Genomic DNA, 25,342 nt, shown 5'->3' on the forward strand with positions numbered 1-25,342 from the left:
CTAGATCATTGAAGGAATTTGGCCAAAACGGTTCAATGAGGCTTCAACTCACCATCACCAGTTCTAACCCTCATGATATGTAATAATTTAAAGTAAATAAGGAAGATAGTTTTTAAAGGTAAAGTGGGATGAAAACAAAGAAGATCTTTAGAAAGAATAAAGATCTGGATGTCTTGCAGGTCCCCCCAGGATACACTCCTCCTCCAGGAGGGAGCGTCCTCAGGAAGCTCCTCCCAGGATACACTCCTCCATGAGTGGGCATGGTCAGGAAGTCCTTCCTAGTGCTCTGCCAGCTAGCGGCGCGGAAATTAACGACAGCACCGATTACCAACAGGTGAACTTCATCACAAGTCTGCTAAACTGCACATAGTGGCTTCTGGAAATGACATAAAAGCTTCAGACCTCTCAATCAACTCTACAAATCATCTCTTGTGTTCAGTAACACCTGGAAGGCGAAGTCTAGCAGTGGACGGTTTTAATTGGCTCATTCAGTATTTTCTAAGAGCGGAGGTTCTCAGCCTTTGCCGATTAGTCATAACTGTGAGGTGCTGCAGAAATGTTTTCCATTGGGTTAAAATACAGACTTTGACTAGGCTACCTAAAAAGTTCATTTTTGTTTTGGTGTCTGGAGTCGTGTTTGGTTTTAGATTTGGGGGTTTTAGTCCAGTGAAGGTCTTCCGCATGAAATCCACTCATTAACATTGAGACGTTCCAAAAACAATTGAAAACCAATCCACTGGATTTTGTTTCCAAGTTTGAAGACGTTTCTCTTCCATCCAGGAATCTTCTTCAATTCAAAATGTCAGAAATAGCTTTGAGTTCCAGGTTTTATCCAGCAGCCCAACAAAGCCTTGTTTTAGTTTAGAAAACATGCAAATAGAAACGGATGAACGGGTCAAACCCCTTTGGAATGGGGGTCGTTTGGCTTCTTTTAGCCTTCAATGCCCCATACCTGTTTATGTCTCTGAAAGGGAGGTCGTTAAAGGGTATTGTTGGCCTGGCTGAATAGATGAGGTCTTCTGTTCCCCTGTAAAGGAGCTGGGGTTGCAATGACAGCAACTATATTTGACAAACAAAAGGCTTTGTTGGGCTACTGTATAAAGCAACTCAACATTCTGACATTTTGAATTGAAGAAGGTTCCTGGATGGGAAGAGAAACATCTTCAAACTTCAAACAAAGTCCAGTGGATTGTTTTTTAACTTTCTTTGGAATATCTATGACCTGGATGACTGAGAATCTTCACCAGCAACATTGAGACTCCCTTTCCCTGGAGCCATACAGGTTTGTAGGTCTGTCGACTGCAGGTGGTTGGTGACCTCTGCTTTAATCTCTGCACCACAGGAGATATCATCATCATGATGCCACACTGGAATTCCCTGTTCCTATGAAAGACTTGTTCGGCACACCTTCACGGTCTAATTTAGTCAGATCTGAGCCTTTTTCCACCATCCTTAAACAAATAACATCTCTACATCAGGCCTGCCCGTCTTAAAATTAAAGTTTATTCTCTTCTGGGTGGAGGAGCAGGGATGGGATCTCCCTGTTTTAGAAAAAAAAAGCCCCTGATCTGAGGAGGGCTTTGTGTTTTCATTGATCCATAACAGCAGCAAATCAGTAAAATTGTAGATTTTCCTTCTAATTAAACTGCTGGTAAATTTCTGAACTGATATTTTAGGTGCTAATCTGGTGTTTTGTTATTGACAGAAGCAGCAGCTAATCACAGAAATGCCTTCATCTTCTCCACTATGCATCATCGAGACAGCTGCAGCTGAGCGCCATGAAGATCATGAAGAAAACTTCCCTGGAAATAACTTTCTCTCTGTCTCTGATCTCAACCAGGTAACCAGCAGCTCCCCCTGCTGGACACAGTCAGGTTAGCACATAGGCCTGCTGTGTTTACCAAGGTGGAAGTTTAGAATAGGGAAAGCAGAGCCAGGACTGTCCACCAGCTCTCTGTAAAACCAAATGGAAATCAGAATTCCTTATAGCTGAGGTATGAGAATCCGTATATTTCTCTCATTCAGTACCAGTTTAGATTCGACGGGACCTCTATGAAGAAACTCCCAGTTTCTCCATCAACTCTGAAGTGGTTGTTTGGTTCCAAATTATTTCAGCTGCTGAGAAAAGCCATCAGCGGACGGCCAATCATCAATTCACCATGGCAACCGCCTCTTCTCCAGTATTACAGAGGATTTCAGTTTAATTCATTCCCAGGGCTCGATGTTAACCATTGCCTGATCGGGGCAAGTCGTTTTTATTGTCGGGAGAGTACAAATTTCGTTGCATTTGCCCACCGGGCAAGTGCAATGATCGCAAAAAACAATTATTTATCACTCAAAGTTACTTTAAAATCACCGACATTCGCTGAAAACGACCCACAAGCGTTGCCGGCGCCAACTTTGTTGTTTTGTACACATTCTCGCATGATTTGAAAAAGTCACATGATTTTCCGCTAGATGGCGTGATTCAGCTCTTGGGGAGAGAATTCTGCAGAGCAGCAGCTGGATGATGAATTTAATCTATACTATAATACACGCCAGATTAAAAATGGTCAGTCAGGGATCAGGAAAATAATAATAATTGTATGCGCACAGTGTAAATATTTCTATCATATGGCAGTCTTCTGTACAGTGATGCAGGTCATACATTAAAAAATGTTCATAAAAAATTTTTTCTCTTAGACATTGCAGTGGTTCATTTAAATGTTATAGAGCTAAACATGTTAAATTGGTGAGTAGTAGTAGGGTAAGTTTTTAACCTGTCAAGTTTTTTTTAGATTTTTAACATTACAATATATATTTTTCAAGCACACAACAGTTAAAGCAAAGTTTAGTTTGAAAAGAATGTGCAGGAAGGATTGAAAAGCATGTTAACACGGTAATGTAGGCTTGAGTTCATTATCTGACGCATGCATATACACACCAGGAACCTGTAAACTTAAAAAATACTGAATTACAAAAAACATTTAAAAAACAAACATGTTTCATTGATATATACACAAAAATGAATATTAGGAACTATATTTATCAAACATTATACTGGGCAAGTAAAAATTGTTTCTGGGCAAATTAAATGTTGGGCAAGTGGTAAAAATCCTTAACATCAACCCCTGATTCCATTTTCTAATCAAAGCATTTAGTTTTAAATCCTATGAATACAGATTCATCCACTGTGCCTCAGATTTCTGCCATGTCAGTGGGAAGCTCACCCTCACAGAGCCTTTTTCTGTGGACTCTGAAGGGTTAGAATAACAGTGGTGTAGCCAGAACATTGTCATAGCGGTGCCCAGGCAGGGACCAATGTACATCAAGGGGCCTCCAAAAGCGGAAAGGCGCCAGATCCTCAGAGTCAGTCTACTGTTCTCCAATCAGTATTGATCTCAAATATAAAAAATGGACTAGATTTCTTTCAGCTTTGAATTCTGGGGTGAAAATGTATTTGTTTTCAGTTTTTACTTGGATTTGTGGAAAAATGTTGACTATATTTTTATCAATAACTGTTCCTAATATTATTCATATTTATTTAAACTAATACCTACATTACATGGACTTAAGGGCTGGTTATCCTCTCGTAGCAGTGTGTCGCAGGTATGACGCAGATATTTTTGATTTATGCCCAATTTTGAAGCGTGGTCTGCGCTATGTTATGCCACTCCACAACACTAGAGGGCCAATCAGGAACTAGCTAGGATTGGTGGCGTCCTTGTGTCTGTTTGACCAGCTTGTGTACTGTCTAAAACCGGGCATACACTGTGCAATTTTGTTCAATCGTTGTACGCATCTGCTGCTCACAATGTACGACTAATCGCAGGGTTTAGTCGTGTAGTGTGAGTTCACAGGTCATGCTTTATGTTCGGTCCGACGCTCTGATGCGATCTGCCTGCTCACACTGTGCAACTAAAACCACGTCAGACTCAGATCCACAGTGAGATGGAGCTGCTCTGTAGCTCTCTATCCTGAAGCCAAACAAATAGAAGAGGGATATTAAGCTCACTATGGTGAACTGCGCTGCCTCGTCAATTTGTGCAATTTTGTGCTGAGGGTCCTAGAAAAAAAGGGCGACGACGTATTTGGAAAAAAGACATGGCTGAGCAGGCGTGGCTGCTGCGGTTCGTCAATTTTGCAGACAGAGCTGCATTTCATTCATTGCATCCCCGCCACGCTGCTGTGTTTACATCTGAGAGGAGGAATAAAAAGAAGAATCATTGTTTGCGCCCTCAGTGATTTACCCACGACGGTCGGGAGAAAATCAAACATGTTTGATTTTCTCCCGACCTCCCGATTCCTGATCAGGAGGTGGTCGTGTAAGGCTGATTTCTGCTCGTAACCCCCTGTACACAACACGACGCACGACTCACGATCAGGCTGAAAGTCGGTCCAATCGGAAAATTCTCGCACGACCGTGAATTCGCCCCAAAAATCGCACAGACTGCAGATGTACATAACTTTCTGTTCAGAGGGAAACTAGTTAAAAATATTCACAGGGGGGCCATGATCACCCCGGGCCCCCATCATTAGCTCCGCCCCTGTAAAATAGAGCTCAAAAACAGAAAGTTTGGCTCTGCTCACAGTGAACCCTTTCTGTGATTTTCAGTTATTTCTTCTTAAAATAAGTGCATTTTGTCTTGAAATTAGGAATTGTTCCATTTTTTGCCAATGGAACTAGATCCTTTACATTAAAAAATAATAAAAAAAAAATTAAAATAATAATAAAAAAATTGCATTGTCTTATTGAAGTTTTTAATTTCATTGGCAAATCATCTTATTTACCAGCTTAAATTAAGAGTAAATACACTTAATTTAAGACATTTATACTTATTTCTAGATCCTTCTGCAGTGCAGAAGGTTTTTTTTATGGAGAAAACAACTTTTAATCTGGTGAAGGTGGTTAAAAGGTTCTCCTCTCCAGGAAGAGAACAGTGAGGTGGGAGAGGAGGCCGTGGTGTTGGAGGGATGCCCGTCTCCAGGTCCGGTCCGGTACCACAGCCCCGCCTTCCCGCCTAGAGCCCCCTCCCCCCGCCGTGCTGAGAAAGGGGCCCCTGCGGTTACCGGCGGCCCTCGGCGGGATGTCCTGGAGGACCGGCTGGTGGAATGGTGCGACCGGGTCTGGGCTTCACCTCTGTGGGTTCTGCTGATTCTGCTCTGTGTCACTCTGCTCCTGTTGTTCTGTTTAGGGTGGAGCAGCAGCTGATGTCCAGGATGATTGCTGACATGTACTCCCGGCCCCCACCTGATCCCGCCCAGAACGACTCCACGGACCAATCGGAGCTGGAGGAGCAGAGCCTCACGTCAGACATCGGTAGTTTGGACCAAACTCTTCTTGCCCTTTATTTCAGAACTTGTGCAGAACTTCTCATGTCCGTCTGGTCTGCAGTGGAAGCGGCAGGAGGAGAAGGTCTGCATCTCTTTGTAGACTCCAACATGTCCGTGGACTCGGCGTTAATTAGGCAGCTGGTTAACGAGGTTCTGAGTGAAACTGTGGCCCAGATGCTGAACCGCACAGATGCGGCTCCAGAGCCAGAAGTGGAAGCAGCTGAAACACATCGTAACGAGGAAACAGAGGTAAAGAAAACCCCTCGGCTCTCTGACCACCCACCAGCTTTTGTCTGACCTCACCGTGTTTCTTAGCAGCCGCCAGCCCCACTGGTTCCCACACCGGTCCCAACGCCTCCACCCAGTGGGCCCCAGCCCAGCAGAGAGAGCCCCCCTGCAGCCACGCCTCCTCCATCCACACCATCCAGCCCAGTTATCCTGGAATCTGCAGAGCCCGTCCCTACAGCAGGTCTGCAGCAGCAGATGTTCTGATCCAAACAATCAGATCAGATGTTGGTTTACTGCATGAACTTTTTTCATTCAGGAGCAGAACTTATGAAAACAAATCCCCTCATTCATTCTGATCAGGATTCCTCTGATTTCAGCACCAAATAACCAGAGGTGGCCAGTCCAGATTCAGAAAATTGAAGGTCTGCATAGAGACCCTCTCCAACCGTTAGCATTTCCAGCTCATCAGCTCAGACGGCCCAGATCGTTGCTCCTACCTCTGAGTGCTTCATCATTCATGGAGTCAATGTGGTTAGAAGTCTGGACTCCTGGCAGCCTTCAGTTATTAGGGGAAGGAAACTAACTTGGAGGATTCTGGTCTAATAGGGCTACAGCCTTATGCTACGTTCAGCCCGCACGCTGCAGAGGCAGCAGGAGCAGCTAGTTTACATGCAAAATCAATGGTTGACGCGCATCAAGGCTCAGCAAAAAGTCCCGCAGCTGAAGCAGCACCTCACGAGCTTCTCAGCATCTGACGTGCGTCATGTGCTGCACAAGCAGCAGCGCATGAAGTTGGAAAAAGGTAGCTTTAGCCGCTGGAAGCGCCACATCAACCAATCAGAGAAGCTGATCTGGGAGCTGGCAGGGAGGCAGACACAGCGCTGCTGATGCAGAGCGCTATGATCCCTCCTCTGAAACAGTTTATTAACGCCTAAATGAACCTAAAATGTAGAAACCTGCCGGCAGAATATGTTGGCTTTTATTGTCCCGGCAGTTTGGATTACGTACGTGAAAAACGCCTTCCAGCCGCCACGAACATTAGTGGCCCAGGAGGCGAGTGGGCCTGAGGCAGCTGCTGCTGGGGATTCCCAGTGACGGCGCCCCGCCGGTATGTGGGGGTCTGAGCGGCTCCCACAGAGAAATAATCTTTGAAGGCAGGATGGTAATCTGGATGAACTGACTGCACAGATCAGTTAGCGTGCACGACCCATGTATGGCGGCCTTAGTCCTCGACCAGGCCGAGCCGGGTTCGAATCCGGCATGTGGTCCTTTCCTGCATGTCTCTCCTCCTCTCCTATCCCCCTTTCCTGTCAGCCTACTGTCAAAAAAACTAGTGCAATAAAAAGAAAAATAAATAAATAAAAAATTAATTACTTTACTTCATTTAAAACACTTTACTGGATGTCTGACCTTAATGTGGACAAGAATCAAAAATGAAGCAGCAGAATCTTTCCTGCTGATTCCAGCGCTTGTCGTCTAAACATAGCATTCATTAAAATAAGCCAAGTGACTCTCGATTTCATTTGTCACTGTTCCAGGCAAAGAAAGGATAGGGTAGCTCCGCCCACTGCGCATCAGACCCACTTTTCACCACGGAGTAAGGTCAGCAAAGATGTTTCAGCTGTGTGTCAGAACTAAACTTTTTGCTACTCCTGCTCCGTGCGGTCTGAACATAGCATCATACTGCAAAAACCATCCAGAAATAAGTCAGCATTTCCTAAATGAAGTTATTTTACCTGCAATTTCAGAATCAGAGTTACTTTATTAATCCTGGGCAGAAAATTATTTTTCTTGCGGTGCAACCTTTTACAGAAGAAATTAACCCTATAATGCCAAATGTATCATATTTGATACATACGGTTTCTGAAATGTTTTGCATCAGACACCTTTTGCATAATTTAATGGTAAAAACTTTGCTCAACATCCTATTGTACACAATTAGATATACCTGATAACAGCCAGTAGAAGACTACACAAAAAATAATCTTGACTTATCACATAGTAATAAATTATTAATATCAAAATGTATTTCTGTTTTTTCTTTTTACATATTTTGTTAAAAGGGCAAATAAGGAATTCAAACCAAAAAAAAGTAATTTTCTGTTTTGTTTTATTCTTGGATCGGGCTTTAAAGGGTTAAGATGATAAGTACAATAGAGCAAAATAAAGTATAAGACACAATAAAATGAGATAAGTAGCATTACAATAACAAAAAAAAAGATTACAACCCACACAGTGAAACTAAACCCTTTCCCTATAAACAGTGTAAAACGAGATATAAGAATATAATATAAGGATCTCAGTATTTACAATAGACAGGATTTCCAATACTGCTCAGTACCTAAATTAATATTATTGCACAATGAAGTAATGAATAATACAGTTTGATGGCCAAGTAGTTTGAGTCTGTAAATAGGATAATTTGCCAATGGATTTGTTTTTTTTTTTACTCTTAAAATAAGATAATTAGAAAATATGTATTTGAAGTAAGACAATCCGGTAGTTTTTGTTCTTATTTCAAATCTAAATTATCTTCTTCCATTGGCAAAGTGTCTCACTGACCTCAGTTCAAGAAAAAATACACTGTACTGTTAAGCAAAGGATTGTGGGAAACTGTTTATCTCCAGATGGGAACGTCATCAGGTCCCTCTGCTAAAGGAAATAGGATAGGAAGCTACCTCTTCCTGCCTCCTTCCTTTCTACCACCTTTATTCAGACACAGCTGACATCTGCTTCTGTCTCCTTGAACCCCAGTCGGCCTCAGCAGATGGCCGCTCACACTGAGCCTGGTTCTGCTGGAGGTTTCTTCCTGTTTAAAGGGAGTTTTTCCTCTCCACTGTCACTACAAGCATGCTTAGTGTGAGGGATTGCCTTCACGTAAATGAGTCGATGCAATCAACTGGTTTTCCTTAGATGGAAAACTTTGAATCAATCTGACTGGATGATCTGGTGAACTGGAAAGTAACCTGAGATGTTATATATGATGATATTTTGAGAATTGGCACTATAGAAATAAACTAGATTGAATTAAATTGACTATCTTCAGCTTTGGCTGAAGAGTCTTCCTCAGTTAGATGAACTTGGATCAGGTCAGGGACCAAGCACCAGCTGGGAGAACAGGATGAGGGAAAACCAGGCAAGTTTTTAGTTTCTGGACCTGGAATGTCAACCTCTGTAAACACAGTATGATAGAAGTCATGATCTCTGCTTCTAGTTCTGCTTCTTTAACCTGTTTAGACTTACAGATCTATTCTCTCTGGTTCTAATCTCTTTATTATCCAATGTGATCTGAACCTAAAACGGCTCATTTCTCTGCATCCAGTTCATTCTTGCTCTGTCGCTGTATTCTGCTCATTTACGATCTTCTCTGATGTTACTTCCTCCTGCTGTGACCCAAGATCCCGTCGCTACGCCGACCGCCACGCCAGAGCCCCAATCTCCTGAAGAAAGTCCCCCTGCTTCTCTTCAAGCCCCGCCCCCTAAACTTCCCCTGGATGAGGATGGACCAGAGGAGGAGCTGGAGTCACAGAAGCAGCCTTTGTACGCTGACAGGTCCAGATTGAAGCGAAGCAGCTCACCTGGCTCAGGAAACACTAACTGCTCTTGTCGTGCAGGGTGGCGTCCATGGAAGAGGAGGAGCCTCCGGCCTGCCGCCCTGCTGCTGCTCAGTCTGAGGCTGAACCCAGTCCTGCTCTCCCTCCCAGCCTTTCAGAAACCAGCAGCTCCAGCACCAGCAGCAGCTCTGTAACAGCAGAAACCGAAGCGGCTCTGAAGCACATCTCAGAGGGAGAGCTGCTCATCAGTGCCAACCAGCTGGCCCCTCTCACAGGTCTGATCCACACCCCTTCTACTTTCTCTGCCACTTCCTGCTCTCACGTGTTTGAAGGCATCACTCAGCTCCAGCTGCACTGACCACTTCCTGTGAGAGCGGTGACATCCATTAAAATGTTTTTTTAGACACGGATTAAACTGTCCATCATTTAGAATCAGGCTTTGACTAGGCCATCGAGGAGGCCGCCATTACAGGTGCTGGTCATAAAATTAGAATATCATGAAAAAGTAGATTGATTTCAGTAATTCCATTTAAAAAGTGAAACTTGTATATTATATTCATACATTACATACAAACTCATATATTTCAGATGTTTATTTTGTTTAATTTTGATGATTACAAATGACAACAAATGAAAATCTCAAATTCATCATATCAGAAAATTAGAATATTACTGAAGACCAATAAAAACAAAGGATTTATAGAAATGTTGGCCAACTGAAAAGTATGAACATGAAAAGTATGAGCATGTACAGCACTCAGTATTTAGTTGGGCCTCCTTTGGCCTGTATTACTGCAGCAATGCGGCGTGGCATGGAGTCGATCAGTCTGTGGCACTGCTCAGGTGTTATGATAGCCCAGGTTGCTCTAATAGTGGCTTTTAGCTCTTCTGAATTGTTGGGTCTGGTGTATTGCATCTTCTTCTTCACAATACCCCATAGATTTTCTATGGGGTTAAGGTCAGGAGAGTTTGCTGGCCAATTAAGAACAGGGATACCATGGTCCTTCAACCAGGTACTGGTAGCTTTGGCACTGTGTGCAGGTGCCAAGTCCTGTTGGAAAATGAAATCTGCATCTCCAAAAAGTTGGTCAGCTGCAGGAAGCATGAAGTGCTCTAAAACTTCCTGGTATGTGGCTGCGTTGACCCTGGACCTCAGAAAACACAATGGACCAACACCAGCAGATGACATGGCACCCCAAACCATCACTGACTGTGGAAACTTTACACTGGACTTCAAGCAACGTGGATGAAGTGCCTCTCTTCTTTTCCTCCAGACTCTGGGACTTTGATTTCCAAAGGAAATGCAAAATTTACTTTCATCAGAGAACATGACTTTGGACCACTCACCAGCAGTCCAGTCCTGTTTCTCTTTAGCCCAGGCAAGACGCTTCTGACGCTGTCTGTGGTTCAAGAGTGGCTTGACACAAGGAATGCGACAGCAGAAACCCATGTCTTTCATACGTCTGTGTGTGGTGGTTCTTGAAGCACTCACTCCAGCTGCAGTCCACTCTTTGTGAATCTCCCCCACATTTTTGAATGGGTTTTGTTTCACAATCCTCTCCAGGGTGCGGTTATCTCTCTTGCTTGTACACTTTTTTCGACCACATCTTTTCCTTCCCTTCGCCTCTCTATTAATGTGCTTGGACACTGAGCTCTGTGAACAGCCAGCCTCTTTAGCGATGACCTTTTGTGTCTTGCCCTCCTTGTGCAAGGTGTCGATGGTCGTCTTTTGGACAACTGTCAAGTCAGCAGTCTTCCCCATGATTGTGTAGCCTATAGAACTAGACTGAAAGACCATTTAAAGGCTTTTGCAGGTGGTTTGAGTTAATTAGCTGATTAGAGTGTGGCACCAGGGGCCATCAATTTTGAACCTTTTCACAATATTCTAATTTTCTGATATGATGAATTTGAGATTTTCATTTGTTGTCATTTGTAATCATCAAAATTAAACAAAATAAACATCTGAAATATATGAGTTTGTATGTAATGTATGAATATAATATACAAGTTTCACTTTTTAAATGGAATTACTGAAATCAATCTACTTTTTCATGATATTCTAATTTTATGACCAGCACCTGTAGTGCGCCTCATTGATGTCTCTCCTGCTGTGTCTTTTCCTGTTTCAGAAGAGGAGGGGCTCTGCAGCTTCTCCAGCTCTCTACGTGAGGTGGAGGACATGGTGAGTATCTATCCATCTCTGCCCACTTAGGGATCACACTTTTCTGTGAATGTCATCAGCAGTTCCTCCTCTGGCCTCCGGGGGTCGCCAGTAGGAAGAGAAACAAGTGTCTGGTCGCCCAGTTCTGGTTATTATCAGGTTTGGAAATAATTTCAGTTAAAGAACACAACAGATTCCTCAGTGGTCGTTAGCAAACCTGATGGAGGCAAAATAAAAGGTTAAGTTTGTAGAATTAGGTCCATCCCCTCGTCCAGCTGATGGATTAATTCCCATCAGCAGCAGAACTCTGTTGGTCAGTATCTCAATCTATCAATTTCACTATTTTCATTTTAATCTAGATTTCACTTTCATCACATACATTGGGGTGTGGGAGCTGGCAGAGAGGATGATTTACCGAGGCAATGGGTGCTGCAGAACGCTGCCGTTGCCATATTCTTATGATTGCCAAGAGCCCCACCGTGAGGCGGTTCCCTTATTGCGCTGCCTTTATCTCTGTGGAAAGATCGGGGGAAAAACATATTTCACACTTTATCCTTGACAGGATACAGTTTGAGATATCAAAAAAAAAAAACAGCACAAGAAAAACACATTTAAACACGAGGCAAACTTTTCAGCAGAGGGTCACATTGGAGGCTGGAGCCATGTGAAAGTCAGTCTGACATTTTGAGCATCAGTTGTGTCTGTGTGTTTGATGAAGTGCGTTCAGTTTTTCTCATGAACGCTGTCCAGAGGCCATTGTCCTTGATAAGATGGAAGTTTATCAATCGGCACCACAGGGGAGCCAGCAGCTCTGGGCCCTTCTGCCATAACATCCAGGGGAGGTTTTGATAAATCGGAGCAGAGAGCAGGCTGCACAGGAATTTTCCCTCACTCGTTTCTTGCTGGCTCTATATGTCGAATCCAATATTCTTAATTTGTCGTCCTTTTCCGCCTTGAAGCGAGCGTGCTCATCCAAGATGTTATCCCATCTCACCTTTGAGTTCAACCACAGCAGCCATCCTGTGTTCATTGGCACCCAGCATACGGCTAAGCTCCTGGTCCTGCTCGTTCACAGCCTTTGTGAGCGCATCAACCGCTGCCTGCAGCTTGATCAATGCCTAAATTGCTGCTGACATCCTCTGTAATTGTAGATACATCAGGTATCCCCCAAATCCTAACAGGAGAAATCCAAGTACTGTAAATCAGAAAATCCTAACATCTTTTATATCCTCCTAAAACGCACCATCCTCCAAGCCTTCCAGGAGTCCACGGCGTGTCCCACAGGTCCCAGCAGGACATACTTCATCTCCTGCTCCTCTCTTCCGGTTCCCTCACAGCATTTAGCTTCTCTTCTTTTCTCTCTGCAGATGTGTTGCTTATTTAGGCCCCGTCCACACGAAGTCAAAACAAACACGAAACGCTAATATTTTCCAGAACGTTTGTTGTAAAGACGGAGGCGTAATATAAATGTGAGCGTCCACGCGAATGCATGAAAACGCTGCAAATTGTATGCCAGGCCTGTAAGTGGCGCTGTGGTGCAAAAGCAAAAATAGGCGACGAAATGTTGGGCATGCGCACTAATATTTATACATGGTTGCCCTGCGGGTCCATTTTCGTGGTTCAGTCAAATTCAGGTGCTGAACTATGTCGTCGATATTGCTCTGTTCTTCCTGGAGATATTCCAGAAGAAGAAGATTCTGTTGTAAGCCCGACAGCAGGGTGAGTAGCATGAGCAGCAACCATTCAACACAGTACGGCGCTATTGTTGTTGTGATACTGTGTCGCGCATGCGTGTTTAGAGGCGACGCTATGACGCATGCGTGTAAGAAAAAAAAATGCGGTTAGAGCTTAAAGATGGAAACGCGAAAACCGCGTTTCAAAATCTTCCCACTCTGAAGGCTGAATAAAAAAAAGATCGTTTACAGACCTTGAAACGCCGGCTTCGTATGGATGAGAGGCTGGTTTGGTGAAAAATGTGTACGTTTAGGCCAGGGTTTGACTTCATGTGGACGGGGCCTTAATCATTGTTGTGATGATGACGGTTTGTCCATCTGTAGACGGTCAGACTCGCATTCATTGCTTTAGAACAGGAGTTCCCAAACAGCATCAGCTTCCAGCGCTTTCCAAACTAAGAGAGAAATAAACCTTTAGATGTTTTATACCTCCTCAGTGAATATTACATTTGATTAGCCTTTAGATTTTAACTAACTTCTTATTTTCCTACTGAAGAACAAACCAAAAACAATAAGATCAGAACAAATAAAACCAAAGCTTATTAAAGTCTTTGTGTAGATGGTGGGCGGGGCTTAATGTCTGTACACCTCGGGGGGTAGAGTGGGCTAGAATTCCCCAAAACATTGTATTTAAATAAAAGTAGCAGTTCATGTTATTTTTACTGAGGTTAAAGTGAAATATATCCTTAAAAGAAAATCCCAGCTATTCCCTACCCATGATCAAATCAACCCATTAAACATTTTACAGAATGATGGAAAAATAAATGAAATATTAAGTGATGCAAATTCTGGTCTTTTAAAAAAGACAATTAACATAAAATATCGAGTAAATTCACAATAAATATACTGTTCAATAGTTGCAGTATATAGAACAGGTTAAATGACAGTAAACTCCAAATGACAGCAAACTGATGCGCCTCAATACAAACAAAAAATAAGAGAGCATGTCTCTCAGTGGTGGATATATTTGTTTAGCTTGTTTTCATTTATTAAATCCAGTTTCTATAGCTACAATTTAAAGCATGTCATCTTAAGTCCCTTTACAGAAACAATTCAACGAGAACATCAGGTCAGATTGGTTCAAAGTTTTCTAAAAGTTTCTCAAAATTGATGGAGCAGCCAGTAAAAGCAGTGATACTTTATTATTTTTTTTATTTAACTGTTTATTAGTATTTTTCACAGCTGTTTACACAAACAATGTACACTTCACATTCAACATAACATAAAACCAGTGTGGGAAATACCTGTCAATATTCGGGGGTTTCCCCATCTCCCGATTGTTGCGCAATACCAATCTAAATTTTCTCAATATGCAGTAGGCCTATAACATTTCAAAGTCAAAGTCAGCTTTAATGTCTATTCTTCAGATTCACCAGACATACAAGGACTGGAGAGGATGTTTGTCATTCACCAACAGTGAAACAGATAAAGTGCACAGGCACAACAGATAAGATCAGTTCCTAATACAAAAATTTAAACATTCAATTTCACAATAAAATATAAAATGTACAATAATATAAAATATGCAATACTTATGCTAGTGCAAAAAGGCAGATGGTAATGGCAGCAGAAAAATAATAATAATAATTATTATTATTTTTGTTATTATTATTATTATTATTATTATTATTACCAACTATGTAAGATATAGCATTTGTAACAGTAACAGTGCAAAAGAACAGTAAATAAATATAGTATTAATAGTATTGCAGGAGACTGTTTGTCCGGAGTGATTTTTTTTTTGAGGGGGGTCAGCTTCCTGACAGCTTGGTGGATGAAGCTTTCTGTGAATCTGGTGGAGCGGGCAAGAGCCTGAATAGACCGTCAGTCTATGAAAACACACACATGCACAAAGACTGTCTGTCTGTCTCTCTCTTTCATGCACGCATATGTCCTGCTTTAATCCAGTTTCTGACAAATGGAACTGGGTTGAATTTGTCCAGAGGAGGTCCACTGAGGTCCACAAACAGGAGTGAAGACCTGCTGTCTTCACGCAATCTGTTCCGCGTTGCCCGTGTTATTAACTGCGGAAAAGCACATGGCTAATTTGCATACGCGAACAGGATTGGCTGGCCCCACTTTGCAAACAGAACATATTTATGAATAAAGGTTTTGAATTTTTATACTGGACATGTTGAGCTTAAAAACATTTTAGTGACCATTAGCGACAAAATATATTTTATTTTTTTGACACAGTTTAAGACCCCTTTAAATTTTGCTTTTGAGGCTTTCTGGGGGTTTCATGGGTTAATCGGGGGGGTCGAGCCCCCCCGGAACCCCCCCGTATTTCACACTCTGCATAAAACCTTTGCTTGGGAGCTATTTCTCTATTTTGCCTTTATCCCATCTAGTTTATCTGGTTCTTTATTTTTTTGTGGCGGTCTTTTCTCTTGAATGTTTTCCATTTAATCCACTTTTCTTACATTTGAGTTTACTGAAGCCTCAAACCATGTGTCAGTTTTTACGTAATGTAGATTTCTTCTATTATTCCAGTCCATTGTTATTGACAACGGGGGTAAGCCTTTCCCCATTTACACCGAAAAGCTTTATTACTAGCTATTAACATGCAGTGATACTTTTTTGATTTTTCCTAAAGGTACATTTAAATAAAAAGCTACTCAAGCAAAGTTAAGTGAGTAAATGTAATTAGTCTCTACCCACGTTTGGTTTGGGTTGGTGGCCTGAATCTTTGAACTCTTCCTCGTCTGTGAGATAAACGGCACAAAGCAGCTGCTGAATACGGTGTCTGATTAGTAGGCGGGCATTTTCCTGACTCCTCCCCCTTTGTTTTGTAACGGTGGGTTAAATGTTTCTCTTTTCTTAAACCTGCTTTTGTTAAAACTCATATTTTCTAAGCTGTTCAGATTAAATTTATGGAGAATGTTTGATTCCCTCTTGCAGGCCTTAGACTCCTCCACTGTGGAACAGGTTGGAGGTCGTGACCTTTTGCTGACACTGCTGACCAAGGTGGATCAGGGAGGACAAAGGCCGGACCCTGAGGTGGGTTAGTCCAAAGGACTTCGAAATTAACTGAGATGATCAGGTTAAGTAAATCATCTTTTCATCCCTTGAACATTTTCCTTTGGAGAGCAGCGCTCTCTGCATCTGCCCCCTTTACTGTGGCTCCCCTGAATAAAACCAGTTTACAGAAGATCTGCAAACTTTTCTATAAAGTTTTCCTCCCTCTGTTGTTGAGCTGATCTCAAGCTCAACAACAAGCTTTAACTGAGCTTTGGAAACAAGCTGGGAAGTATCTAACTTATCCAGTCAGCTGGTGCCGGAAAACAGGAAGGTCCAGAATTACAGGCTGTTTAAAAAAAGTCCATCAGAGGATCAGAAGCAGAACTGATTCACTTTAAAACGGGATTTAAAAGCAGCTGCCTGAGTGGCCCTGTTTGATTTCCTCAGTGTGAGGGCGGGGCCTGAAGACGCTCGCTCACGCTCGAAATTCAGGACTCATTATGAATACTCTGCATACGCCCAATATTGAAATAATGCATAGAAAGTTCAGCGTATTCCAAAGTTTTAGACGTTTCTGGATAAATCAGTAAGGTGTAACAGGAGCCTAAGACGGAAGAAAAGGGAGGAATAACCAGGGAGAAACATCAGGATCTAAAAGTAACTAGAAAAGAACTTAATTAAGGCTAAAAGGGGAATAAATCTAATGAGTACAAAAGCTGTGAGCAAGGATAAAACTGCATGAGAAGAGAAGCGACTGGAGAAAACTGAAGCCATGGAAAACCTCACCATCACTTAAAGATAAGAGGGATAATAACTATAAATAAACTAGACCAAAGAATAAATAAAACCAAAAAATGCAGGGGAAAAAAGACAAAAACAGAAAGAGCTAAACTAAAACTGCACAAAAGATCTAAATCTAAAGAACACAGAAGAAAATAAAGCAAACTGGAAAACCTGAAAAATAAAACTTAAACAGAAACAAAAGGTCCTCAATATAAGAGCATAACATATAATCTGTGCTTTACGTTTAGGATAATCTCTGGGTTTTATGGAGGATCTCAGATGTTCTTATAGTCACCACAAAACATCTGAAAATTAAAGGCAATTCAAACCAAGTTTGATATTATTTATGTTCTACCGGCATCTAAAAAAGATTCAATTAAATAAAAATAAAAATTCTTGGTTCTGGTTGATTTATTTTACTCTCAGTGGAGCTGATTAAATTTTTTCTGTGTTTCAGTGATTTTGCTCCGTTTTCTGCAGCAGGTAAACAAAGGCCGTTAAACAGCCACTCACTGACCTTTGACCCCAACTGTTTCTTCAGGGCTCTTGGGGGAGGGAGGAGATGGAGGATGAGGTGAGTCTGGGGGAGGTCAGAGACTACGGGCATCTAAGACCTCAGACCCAGAGCAGAACTCTGGGTCTGCTGGACCAGACGTCTGCCTGCGGCCAGAACAGTCCGCCTGCAGGTACGGAGGGGGGGGCTTAGAGCACAAACAGGAAGAGCCATACTAACATCGTCACAGACAACAGCATTCTGCAGAACATCTGGATATTTAATATTCAATTTAAAACATGGATAAAATTGAATTATCTGAAATCAGCCGTTCCATAGATGGAAACAGAACAGCCGCCATGTTTGGCCTCCTTAGAAGGTCCGCTCTGAAAGCAGGCGCCAAGATTCCAACTAGCTCTAAAAACACGATAACGTTAGCATAGGACCTGCAGCGGGTTCGGCAGCGTACAAAAACTAAAGTCTAAAATAACGTGTCATGGCATCTTTACCTTCATACCTTCCAGTTTGGGACGAATCATTTGACATCCCCCTAAATACAAATCATTATAAATATCCAGCAGGCTCCCAGCAAGTAACCATGGCGACGTTGTCAGGCATGCAGAGGGCGACACTTCTTAGAAACATCCGACCAACAACTTCCTTAATGACGTCAGCGACTCACTAAAGGAAAAGTCTGTCAGGATCATCTGTTCGCATCAAGTTCAAATGGTTCAGTCCATCTGCTGCGCTGATTTATAACAAATCATTATCATTGACGTGGAAATTAATGACATGTCGTCACAAAATGTTCAGAATAATTCAAGACGTCACTAAAAACCTGAAGTCGAGTAACAAAGTACTAATACTTCATTACCTTACTGAAGTAGAAATATTGGCTATATATACTATGCTGGAGTAATTTATATCACTTCCCGCTCTTCTTGACGGCAAAAAAGAGTTCGTTACTGCTGGTCAGTTTTATTGCAAATCTTCTTATAATTTCTTTGCCACTTTGAACTAAAACACAACATAAACTTAAATGAGATGGTGTCATGAGTAGAAAATGACATAAAAAATAATATAAATAAATATAAACCTCGCTGGCTGACCCTTCCTTTTGAGGTAGAAATGAGAAATAAAGGACTTCTTAAACTTAAATTTCTTTGTAAAACTTCTTGCAAATGTCCTGCCTTCATGCTGTGTGCATCTTCTAGTTTTCCAGCAAACATGCAAGATTCCACTTCCTAAAGAAGCCTTTCAAAATAAGAGTCATATTAACAAAAATTTTGCATAATACAAAATAAAACATGTAAAATAAAAATATGGCAGTAAAATTTTTTCCTTCTACTCCTTACAATTCAAAAATACACTCATTTGTTTTGTTTCATTTAAGCTCATTTTCATTATGGCCTGTTAGTATTTAAAAAAAAAAAAGATCCTTCAAAAAAATTTTAGTTTTATCCAGACAATGAATTTCTTTGTGTTTGGACTCGGTGCTGCCCCAACTTGTTGCTCACCACAAACCAAAATAAATAGTTTTTCAAGATGATGCAGAGTTAAATTTGACACCATCAGTTATAAAGCTAAGAAAATGAAGTGTAAGGAAGTTATCACCCAGAATTATAGAAAAATGTTCCTTTAACAGGGTAGAGCAGTACAGCTTCTGTCCTTAAGGTTTTTTCCTGCATTACTTTTACTTTTATACTTAACGTTAGTTTTAAAAATGGTACTTTCACACTTTTACTGGAGTAAAAAGCTTAAGTTGATTCTTAAGGGAATTGTTGTTTGAAGTGTCGACTGCTGGGCCGCTGACTGGACTGGACCACAGCGGAGAGAGCCATGAGGGGTGGCAGGTGGGGGGAAGCACGCGGGCCGCCGGTGTCCAGGCTACCGTTACCGGGTCGGGTTCGGTCGCTCCGTTCCCCGCTCTGCCCCCCTTCGCTGGGGTTCCGTGACCAGCCCTGGAGCTGACGGCTCAGTTTGAGTGCCCGGCATGTTTCGACGACATGCTGTACTGTATGGGACCAAACTCCCGGACGATTTTTAAATTCTGTCTGGAGAAAGAGGACGTCTGCTCACCCTACCACATCGACAATTTGATGTTACAGAATCATTCTATCAACCCTGTAATGCTTATGACATTAAAGGGTTAGTAAAGAGTGCAGCGTAGTAAGAAGTTGGAGCGGTACCGGTTCTTCCTGGTTTCTCTTTGTGACGCCGGTCAATAAACCAGCTAATCCATCGATCTTCACACCCCAGCAGGTCCATTAAACCTGCAGCCATTTGGACATGTTGTTCTCCACAGCTGTTAGGAAGGAAGAACAGCGTCCCTTTGAGAATACATCCAGGAGTTGCTGAAAACTTCTCAGTCAACCACGGTCTCTGAATAAGTCCAGGTTTTCTGCAGGGCGGTGTCTGTCTGAACACCGGGGCTTCGTCTTCAGTTTCTCTGGTTGTCATGGAAGCATGTCTGATCTCTCACCTCCCAGCTCAGCGCTTCTGCTGCTACTGAAATGATGCATTGAGCTGCAGGTAAAGCTGAACGCTCAGTCTGTTGGTTTTCTGCTCAGCTAAGTGCAGCTTATTCTACCCTGGATCTTGAGTTTAGAGAATCCAGTTGGTTCAAGCTGCTCGCTGTGAAGTTTTCTGAAAATCACAGAGTAATATTTATGCAGAAATGCTGCATATAGATCAGTACTAACAATATGAATATCAATATATGATCTGGGATGAGGATAACAACAGACCCATTACAGCTGTGCTTCATCTTCCTAGCATCCTGTTAATAAAGTCCAGCACTGTTGTAATGTTGCCATGGAGACCCAGCGGGGGAGCAGAGGAAGACTCTGATCAGTGAATAGATTTTCCTCTGCTGAGATGAGGCGTGTAGAATCTGTGGGGAAGTCATGTGGGCTTCTGATGTATCCCAGCTCAGCTCTCCATCAGGTTCTGTTTACCTGAGCAGAGGTGTGGTTCTACTCCACACTGAGCTCTATGTTTCACAGCTCTACGCTCTGCACACTGAATCCATTCACAGCCCAGCTCAGAGAGTTTGCATCCAGCCAAGGAGCCTTTGAAAGGCCTGTTTGCACTTTCCAGGGTTCCTGCTTCTGCAGACCACTGTGGTCCACTGTGCAGTCAGCCCTCTGCTGCTCCCATCATCCTTACAACAGATTAGATCCTGGGACAAGTAGGGGTCCATCAGTGAGACCTCAGCTCCCTGAAAAACAGGCGCAGTGATGTAAACATGGTGGTTAACTGGTGGCAGATCTAAACACGGCTCAACAATCCGGAGCTGAACAACAATAAACACCCGAGTTTGATCAGACTCATTAATGCTGATCTGGAATAAATGTATAAAAAGCAGATTTTTTGTAAAGAAATGAAACATTAAATCAAACTGCAGTTGAAGATACTTTTAAATGAGTGAATTAAACAAAGAACCCAGATTCCTTTATTTGGTGTAAACGTTTATAAATCTGCACCTTTAGTCTACACTGCAAAAAAAGTCTTTTTTTCTTGAATTGAGGAAGTAAGTGTATGGAAGAGGATTAGGGCCACTGAAAAAAAAAAAAGTTAACTGATTTTTAAATTTTATTTCAGTTTAACATTGGAAAAAAGTCAGAATTCCCATTTTTTCTCAGAATTCTGACGTTAGTCTCAGAATTCTGACTGAATTCTGACAATAAAAAAGTCAGAATTCTGACTTTTTTCTCAGAATTCTGACTTTTTTCCCATACTAAACTGAAATAAAATGTAAAAATCAGTTAACCTTTATTTTTTTATTTCCACTGGCCCTAATCCTCTTCCGTAAAGTGAGACACTTTGCCAATGGAACAAGACAATTTACATTAAAAAAAACAATTGCATTGTATTTTTTCAAGTGCATATTATCTAATTATCTTATTTTAAGAGTGAAAATATTTCCTTTATTTCTTATTTACCTGCTCAAATTAAGGCTAAATACACTTTACTTTGAATATTTCTAGTTTGTTTTTGCAGTGTTCAACAAAGACTCATTACAGCTGATCTGTAATTACTGTATAATAAGCTTATTTTTGTAAAGAAAATATTTTGTTTATTGAAACTACTTTTAAAGGAGTTAATTAAACAAATATCAATGAAGATGCCCAGATTCCTTTATTTGATTTAAATATTTATTAAGAATTTTAGAAAAATGTAAAACCAGATTAGACCTAAAATACACAATAAAGACATTTTTATACAATTTGCATAAAGAAAACAAAATATGCAGGACTAAAAATTAGGAGAATAAATCTGCATCTTTAGTTTACACTGTATTTAAAAAGTATTTTTTTCTTGAATTGAGGAGAGTGAGACACTTTCCTCAATTCTGGAACAAGACCATTTATATTTACAATAAAAAAACAAAAAAACAATTGCATTATTTTATTTCAAGTGCATATTATCTAATTATCTTATTTTAAGATTGAAAATATTAATTCCATTGGCGAATCATCTTATTTAACTGCTAAAATAAGGGCTAAATACACTCAATTTAGACATTTTTGCTTATTTCTAGATCGCAGAAAATTTGCTTGTTTCTTTTATGTTGAGGTTTTTTTTTCCCACAGAGGATGAACAGCAGGAGAAGCTGAACACGAGAGGAGCCATGAAGGGAGGCGTCCATCCGTCCACCTTCAGACCCCAGGAGGATAGAGACCAGGAGGAGATCAGGAGCACCGAGTCCTCCAGCGATGATGCCTTCTGATCACAGATTCTGCTGACTCCCTCCTTTCAATGATAATTGGATACATGACCTTTGACCTTTGTCAAAAACAGTGGTAAACTGTTTGGCTGTTTGGTGTTTTTGTTCTGAACATGTTCATTTGGAATAAAATGACCTGTTTTACTTCTGATTTCTACTTGTTTGCTTATTTTCTCAGAGGCCATCAGTTAAAACGTTTAGTTTTAAATGTTTGATGGCTGCTGGTTCCAACCCTGAAAACACAAAACAATGAAATACCAGGATTGAACGTGAAGCTGCTGAGCAGAGAGGGAATGATATTGACACCCAGTTCTAATTAGGCTTAGATTAACATCCTTTAATCCAAGAATACTCTGGAAATAAAGATCTATTGATCTCAGAGTCGGATGGTTCCCTGAGGTGCTGTGTGTCTGTGAAGAGATCGATGTTCTCAGAAACAGATTAAACTGAGCAGCTTTCATGAAGCTGAGGAGGATGAACTGATTTAAACCTCTGCTTGTTTACTGAAGCTGAAGCAGCAGCTCACCTGAAGGCCTGAGTTAAGTCTAAAGGGAAACCAGTGCAGAGTTCAAAGGTCAAACAAACATACTGTATTTAGAAAAGATCCATCTGAGACCTGAAGCTGTTGGTGGGAGAAAATAAACTGGTGGCTCCATTATCCAACCACCCATCATCCATCCATCCTCAATCCACCCATCATCCATCCATCCATCATCCAACCACCCATCATCCAAGCATCATCCATCCATTCATCATCCATCCACCCATCCTCCAACCATCATCCCTCCATTCGTGATCCATCCACCCATCATCCATCCATTCATCATCCATCCACCCATCATCCAACCATCATCCATTCATCATCCATCCATTCATCATCCATCCGCCCATCATCCATCCACCGATCATCCATCCATCATCCATCCATTCATCATCCATCCACCCATCATCCAACTATCCACCCATCATCCATCCATCCTCCAACCATCATCCATCCATTCATCATCCATCCACCCATCATCCACCCATCCTCCAACCATCATCCATCCATTCATGATCCATCCACCCATCATCCATCCATTCATCATCCATCCACCCATCATCCATCCATCCTCCAACCATCATCCATCCATTCATCATCCATCCACCCATCATCCAACCATCATCCATCCATTCATCATCCATCCACCCATCATCCAACCATCATCCATCCATTCATCATCCATCCATCATCCATCCACCCATCATCCAACCATCATCCATCCATTCACCATCCATCCACCCATCATCCAACCATCATCCATCCATTCATCATCCATCCACCGATCATCCATCATCCATCCATTCATCATCCATCCAACCATCATCCATCCATTCATCATCCATCCACCCATCATCCAACCATCATCCATCCATTCATCATCCATCCACCCATCATCCAACCATCATTCATCCATTCATCATCCATCCACCCATCATCCAACCATCATCCATCCATTCATCATCCATCCACCCATCATCCAACTATCCACCCATCATCCATCCATCCTCCAACCATCATCCATCCATTCATCATCCATCCACCCATCATCCAACCATCATCCATCCATTCATCATCCATCCACCGATCATCCATCCATCATCCATCCATTCATCATCCATCCACCCATCATCCAACCATCATCCATCCATTCATCATCCATCCACCGATCATCCATCATCCATCCATTCATCATCCATCCACCGATCATCCATCCATCATCCATCCATTCATCATCCATCCATCATCCATCCATTCATCATCCATCCACCCATCATCCATCCATTCATCATCCATCCACCCATCATCCATCCATTCATCATCCATCCACCCATCATCCATCCATCATCCATCCATTCATCATCCATCCACCCATCATCCAACCATCATCCATCCATTCATCATCCATCCACCGATCATCCATCCATTCATCATCCATCCACCCATCATCCAACCATCATCCATCCATTCATCATCCATCCACCGATCATCCATCCATCATCCATCCATCATCCATCCATTCATCATCCATCCATCATCCATCCATCATCCATCCAAGCTGAAGCTGAACTGAATCATTTGCTACAGAAGAACATTAGACAGGTGCTTCGACAGATATGTCTAAAATATCTGTGGATGTAATGATTTGTGAATCATTTGCTACATTGTTTTATTTTGAAGGTTCATGTGACGCCAGCCTTTTGGGCGGAGTCAGTCTGGGGGCGGGGCCATGCTTCCCTCAAACATCAGGGGTCAGTGTGAGCAGAGCTGCTCAGCAGGGAGGATGTTATCCTCTGGTGCTCCTCCTGCGCTCCGCGGGGATAAAGGGTAGCAGTCAGACCCGAGCAGGAGGTCCTGGATCTGGCCGGGTCCATGCTCCGGCTCAGCGGGTCTCTGCTGCAGAGGGAGCCACGGCCGGAGGAGATGCCGCTGTTCGCAGCCTCCCGGCGGGATGCAGGCGGCCGGCACAGGGCGCCGCCGGTCCGGGAGCGGCTGCAGCTCATCGTGTCGGTTCTCGGAGAGCTGGAGTATCTGCGGCACCGGCAGGAGCTGCTGGTCCTGAGCGCCCTGAGGGAGGAGCGGAGCGCTGCTCACTGCGAGGAGAACCTCCTGGTGCTGAGGAGACAGCTGGTAGGTCCAAGTGATCAGGCCTTCAGCTCTAATCTATGAGTCCTTCTGCAGCGAAGCCACAACTTCTCAGATTCATTTTCTCTGCTTTGTTTGAGTTTCATTCTGTTCAGAATTTTTATTTTTCTTTACATCCAATTAATTTAGTTTGTTTAATGAAGGATGGATGGATGGATGGATGGATGGATGGATGGATGGATGGATGGATGGATGGATGGATGGATGGAAGGGATGTTGCATGGAAGGAAGGATGGATGGATGGAAGCAAGGTAGGTAGGTAGGAAGGAAGAAAGGAAGGAAGGGATGTTGCATGGAAGGAAGGATGGATAGATGGAAGCAAGATAGGTAGGAAGGAAGGAAGGATGGATGGATGGATGGATGGAAGCAAGGTAGGTAGGTAGGAAGGAAGGAAGGATGGATGGATGGAAGCAAGGTAGGTAGGAAGGAAGGAAGGAAGGAAGGAAGGATGGATGGATTGAAGAAAGGAAGAAAAGGATGTTGCATGGAAGGAAGGATGGATAGATGGAAGCAAGATAGGTAGGAAGGAAGGAAGGATGGATGGATGGATGGATGGAAGCAAGGTAGGTAGGTAGGAAGGAAGGAAGGAAGGAAGGAAGGAAGGAAGGAAGGAAGGAAGGAAGGAAGGAAGGAAGGAAGAGATGTTGCATGGAAGGAAGGATGGATGGATGGAAGCAAGCAAGGTAGGTAGGTAGGAAGGA

At 42.3% G+C, this 25,342-nt stretch overlaps 2 protein-coding genes across 2 annotated transcripts in view; both read left to right on the forward strand.

Moving 5' to 3' along the window:
* Positions 1-22,106, forward strand: part of kiaa0586 (KIAA0586 ortholog) — a 74,972-nt gene extending 52,866 nt beyond the window's left edge. Inside the window, exons 14-26 of the mRNA XM_038300858.1 lie at positions 180-350; positions 440-540; positions 1,706-1,840; positions 4,910-5,094; positions 5,175-5,299; positions 5,375-5,562; positions 5,629-5,782; positions 8,940-9,081; positions 9,156-9,370; positions 11,225-11,277; positions 15,891-15,989; positions 17,275-17,419; positions 21,822-22,106. Of these exons, the coding sequence (XP_038156786.1) occupies positions 180-350; positions 440-540; positions 1,706-1,840; positions 4,910-5,094; positions 5,175-5,299; positions 5,375-5,562; positions 5,629-5,782; positions 8,940-9,081; positions 9,156-9,370; positions 11,225-11,277; positions 15,891-15,989; positions 17,275-17,419; positions 21,822-21,958 (1,850 nt within the window). The 3' untranslated portion in view covers positions 21,959-22,106. The remainder of the gene's footprint in view (positions 1-179; positions 351-439; positions 541-1,705; positions 1,841-4,909; positions 5,095-5,174; positions 5,300-5,374; positions 5,563-5,628; positions 5,783-8,939; positions 9,082-9,155; positions 9,371-11,224; positions 11,278-15,890; positions 15,990-17,274; positions 17,420-21,821) is intronic.
* Positions 22,107-24,236: 2,130 nt separating this feature from the next.
* Positions 24,237-25,342, forward strand: part of dact1 (dishevelled-binding antagonist of beta-catenin 1) — a 13,705-nt gene continuing 12,599 nt past the window's right edge. The window contains exon 1 of the mRNA XM_038300861.1: positions 24,237-24,626. Coding sequence (XP_038156789.1) covers positions 24,369-24,626 — 258 coding nt within the window. The 5' untranslated portion in view covers positions 24,237-24,368. The remainder of the gene's footprint in view (positions 24,627-25,342) is intronic.

Source organism: Cyprinodon tularosa, unplaced genomic scaffold (assembly GCF_016077235.1).
Source record: "Cyprinodon tularosa strain WSP-4 unplaced genomic scaffold, ASM1607723v1 ctg459, whole genome shotgun sequence".
NCBI classification, from domain to species: Eukaryota; Metazoa; Chordata; class Actinopteri; order Cyprinodontiformes; family Cyprinodontidae; genus Cyprinodon; species Cyprinodon tularosa.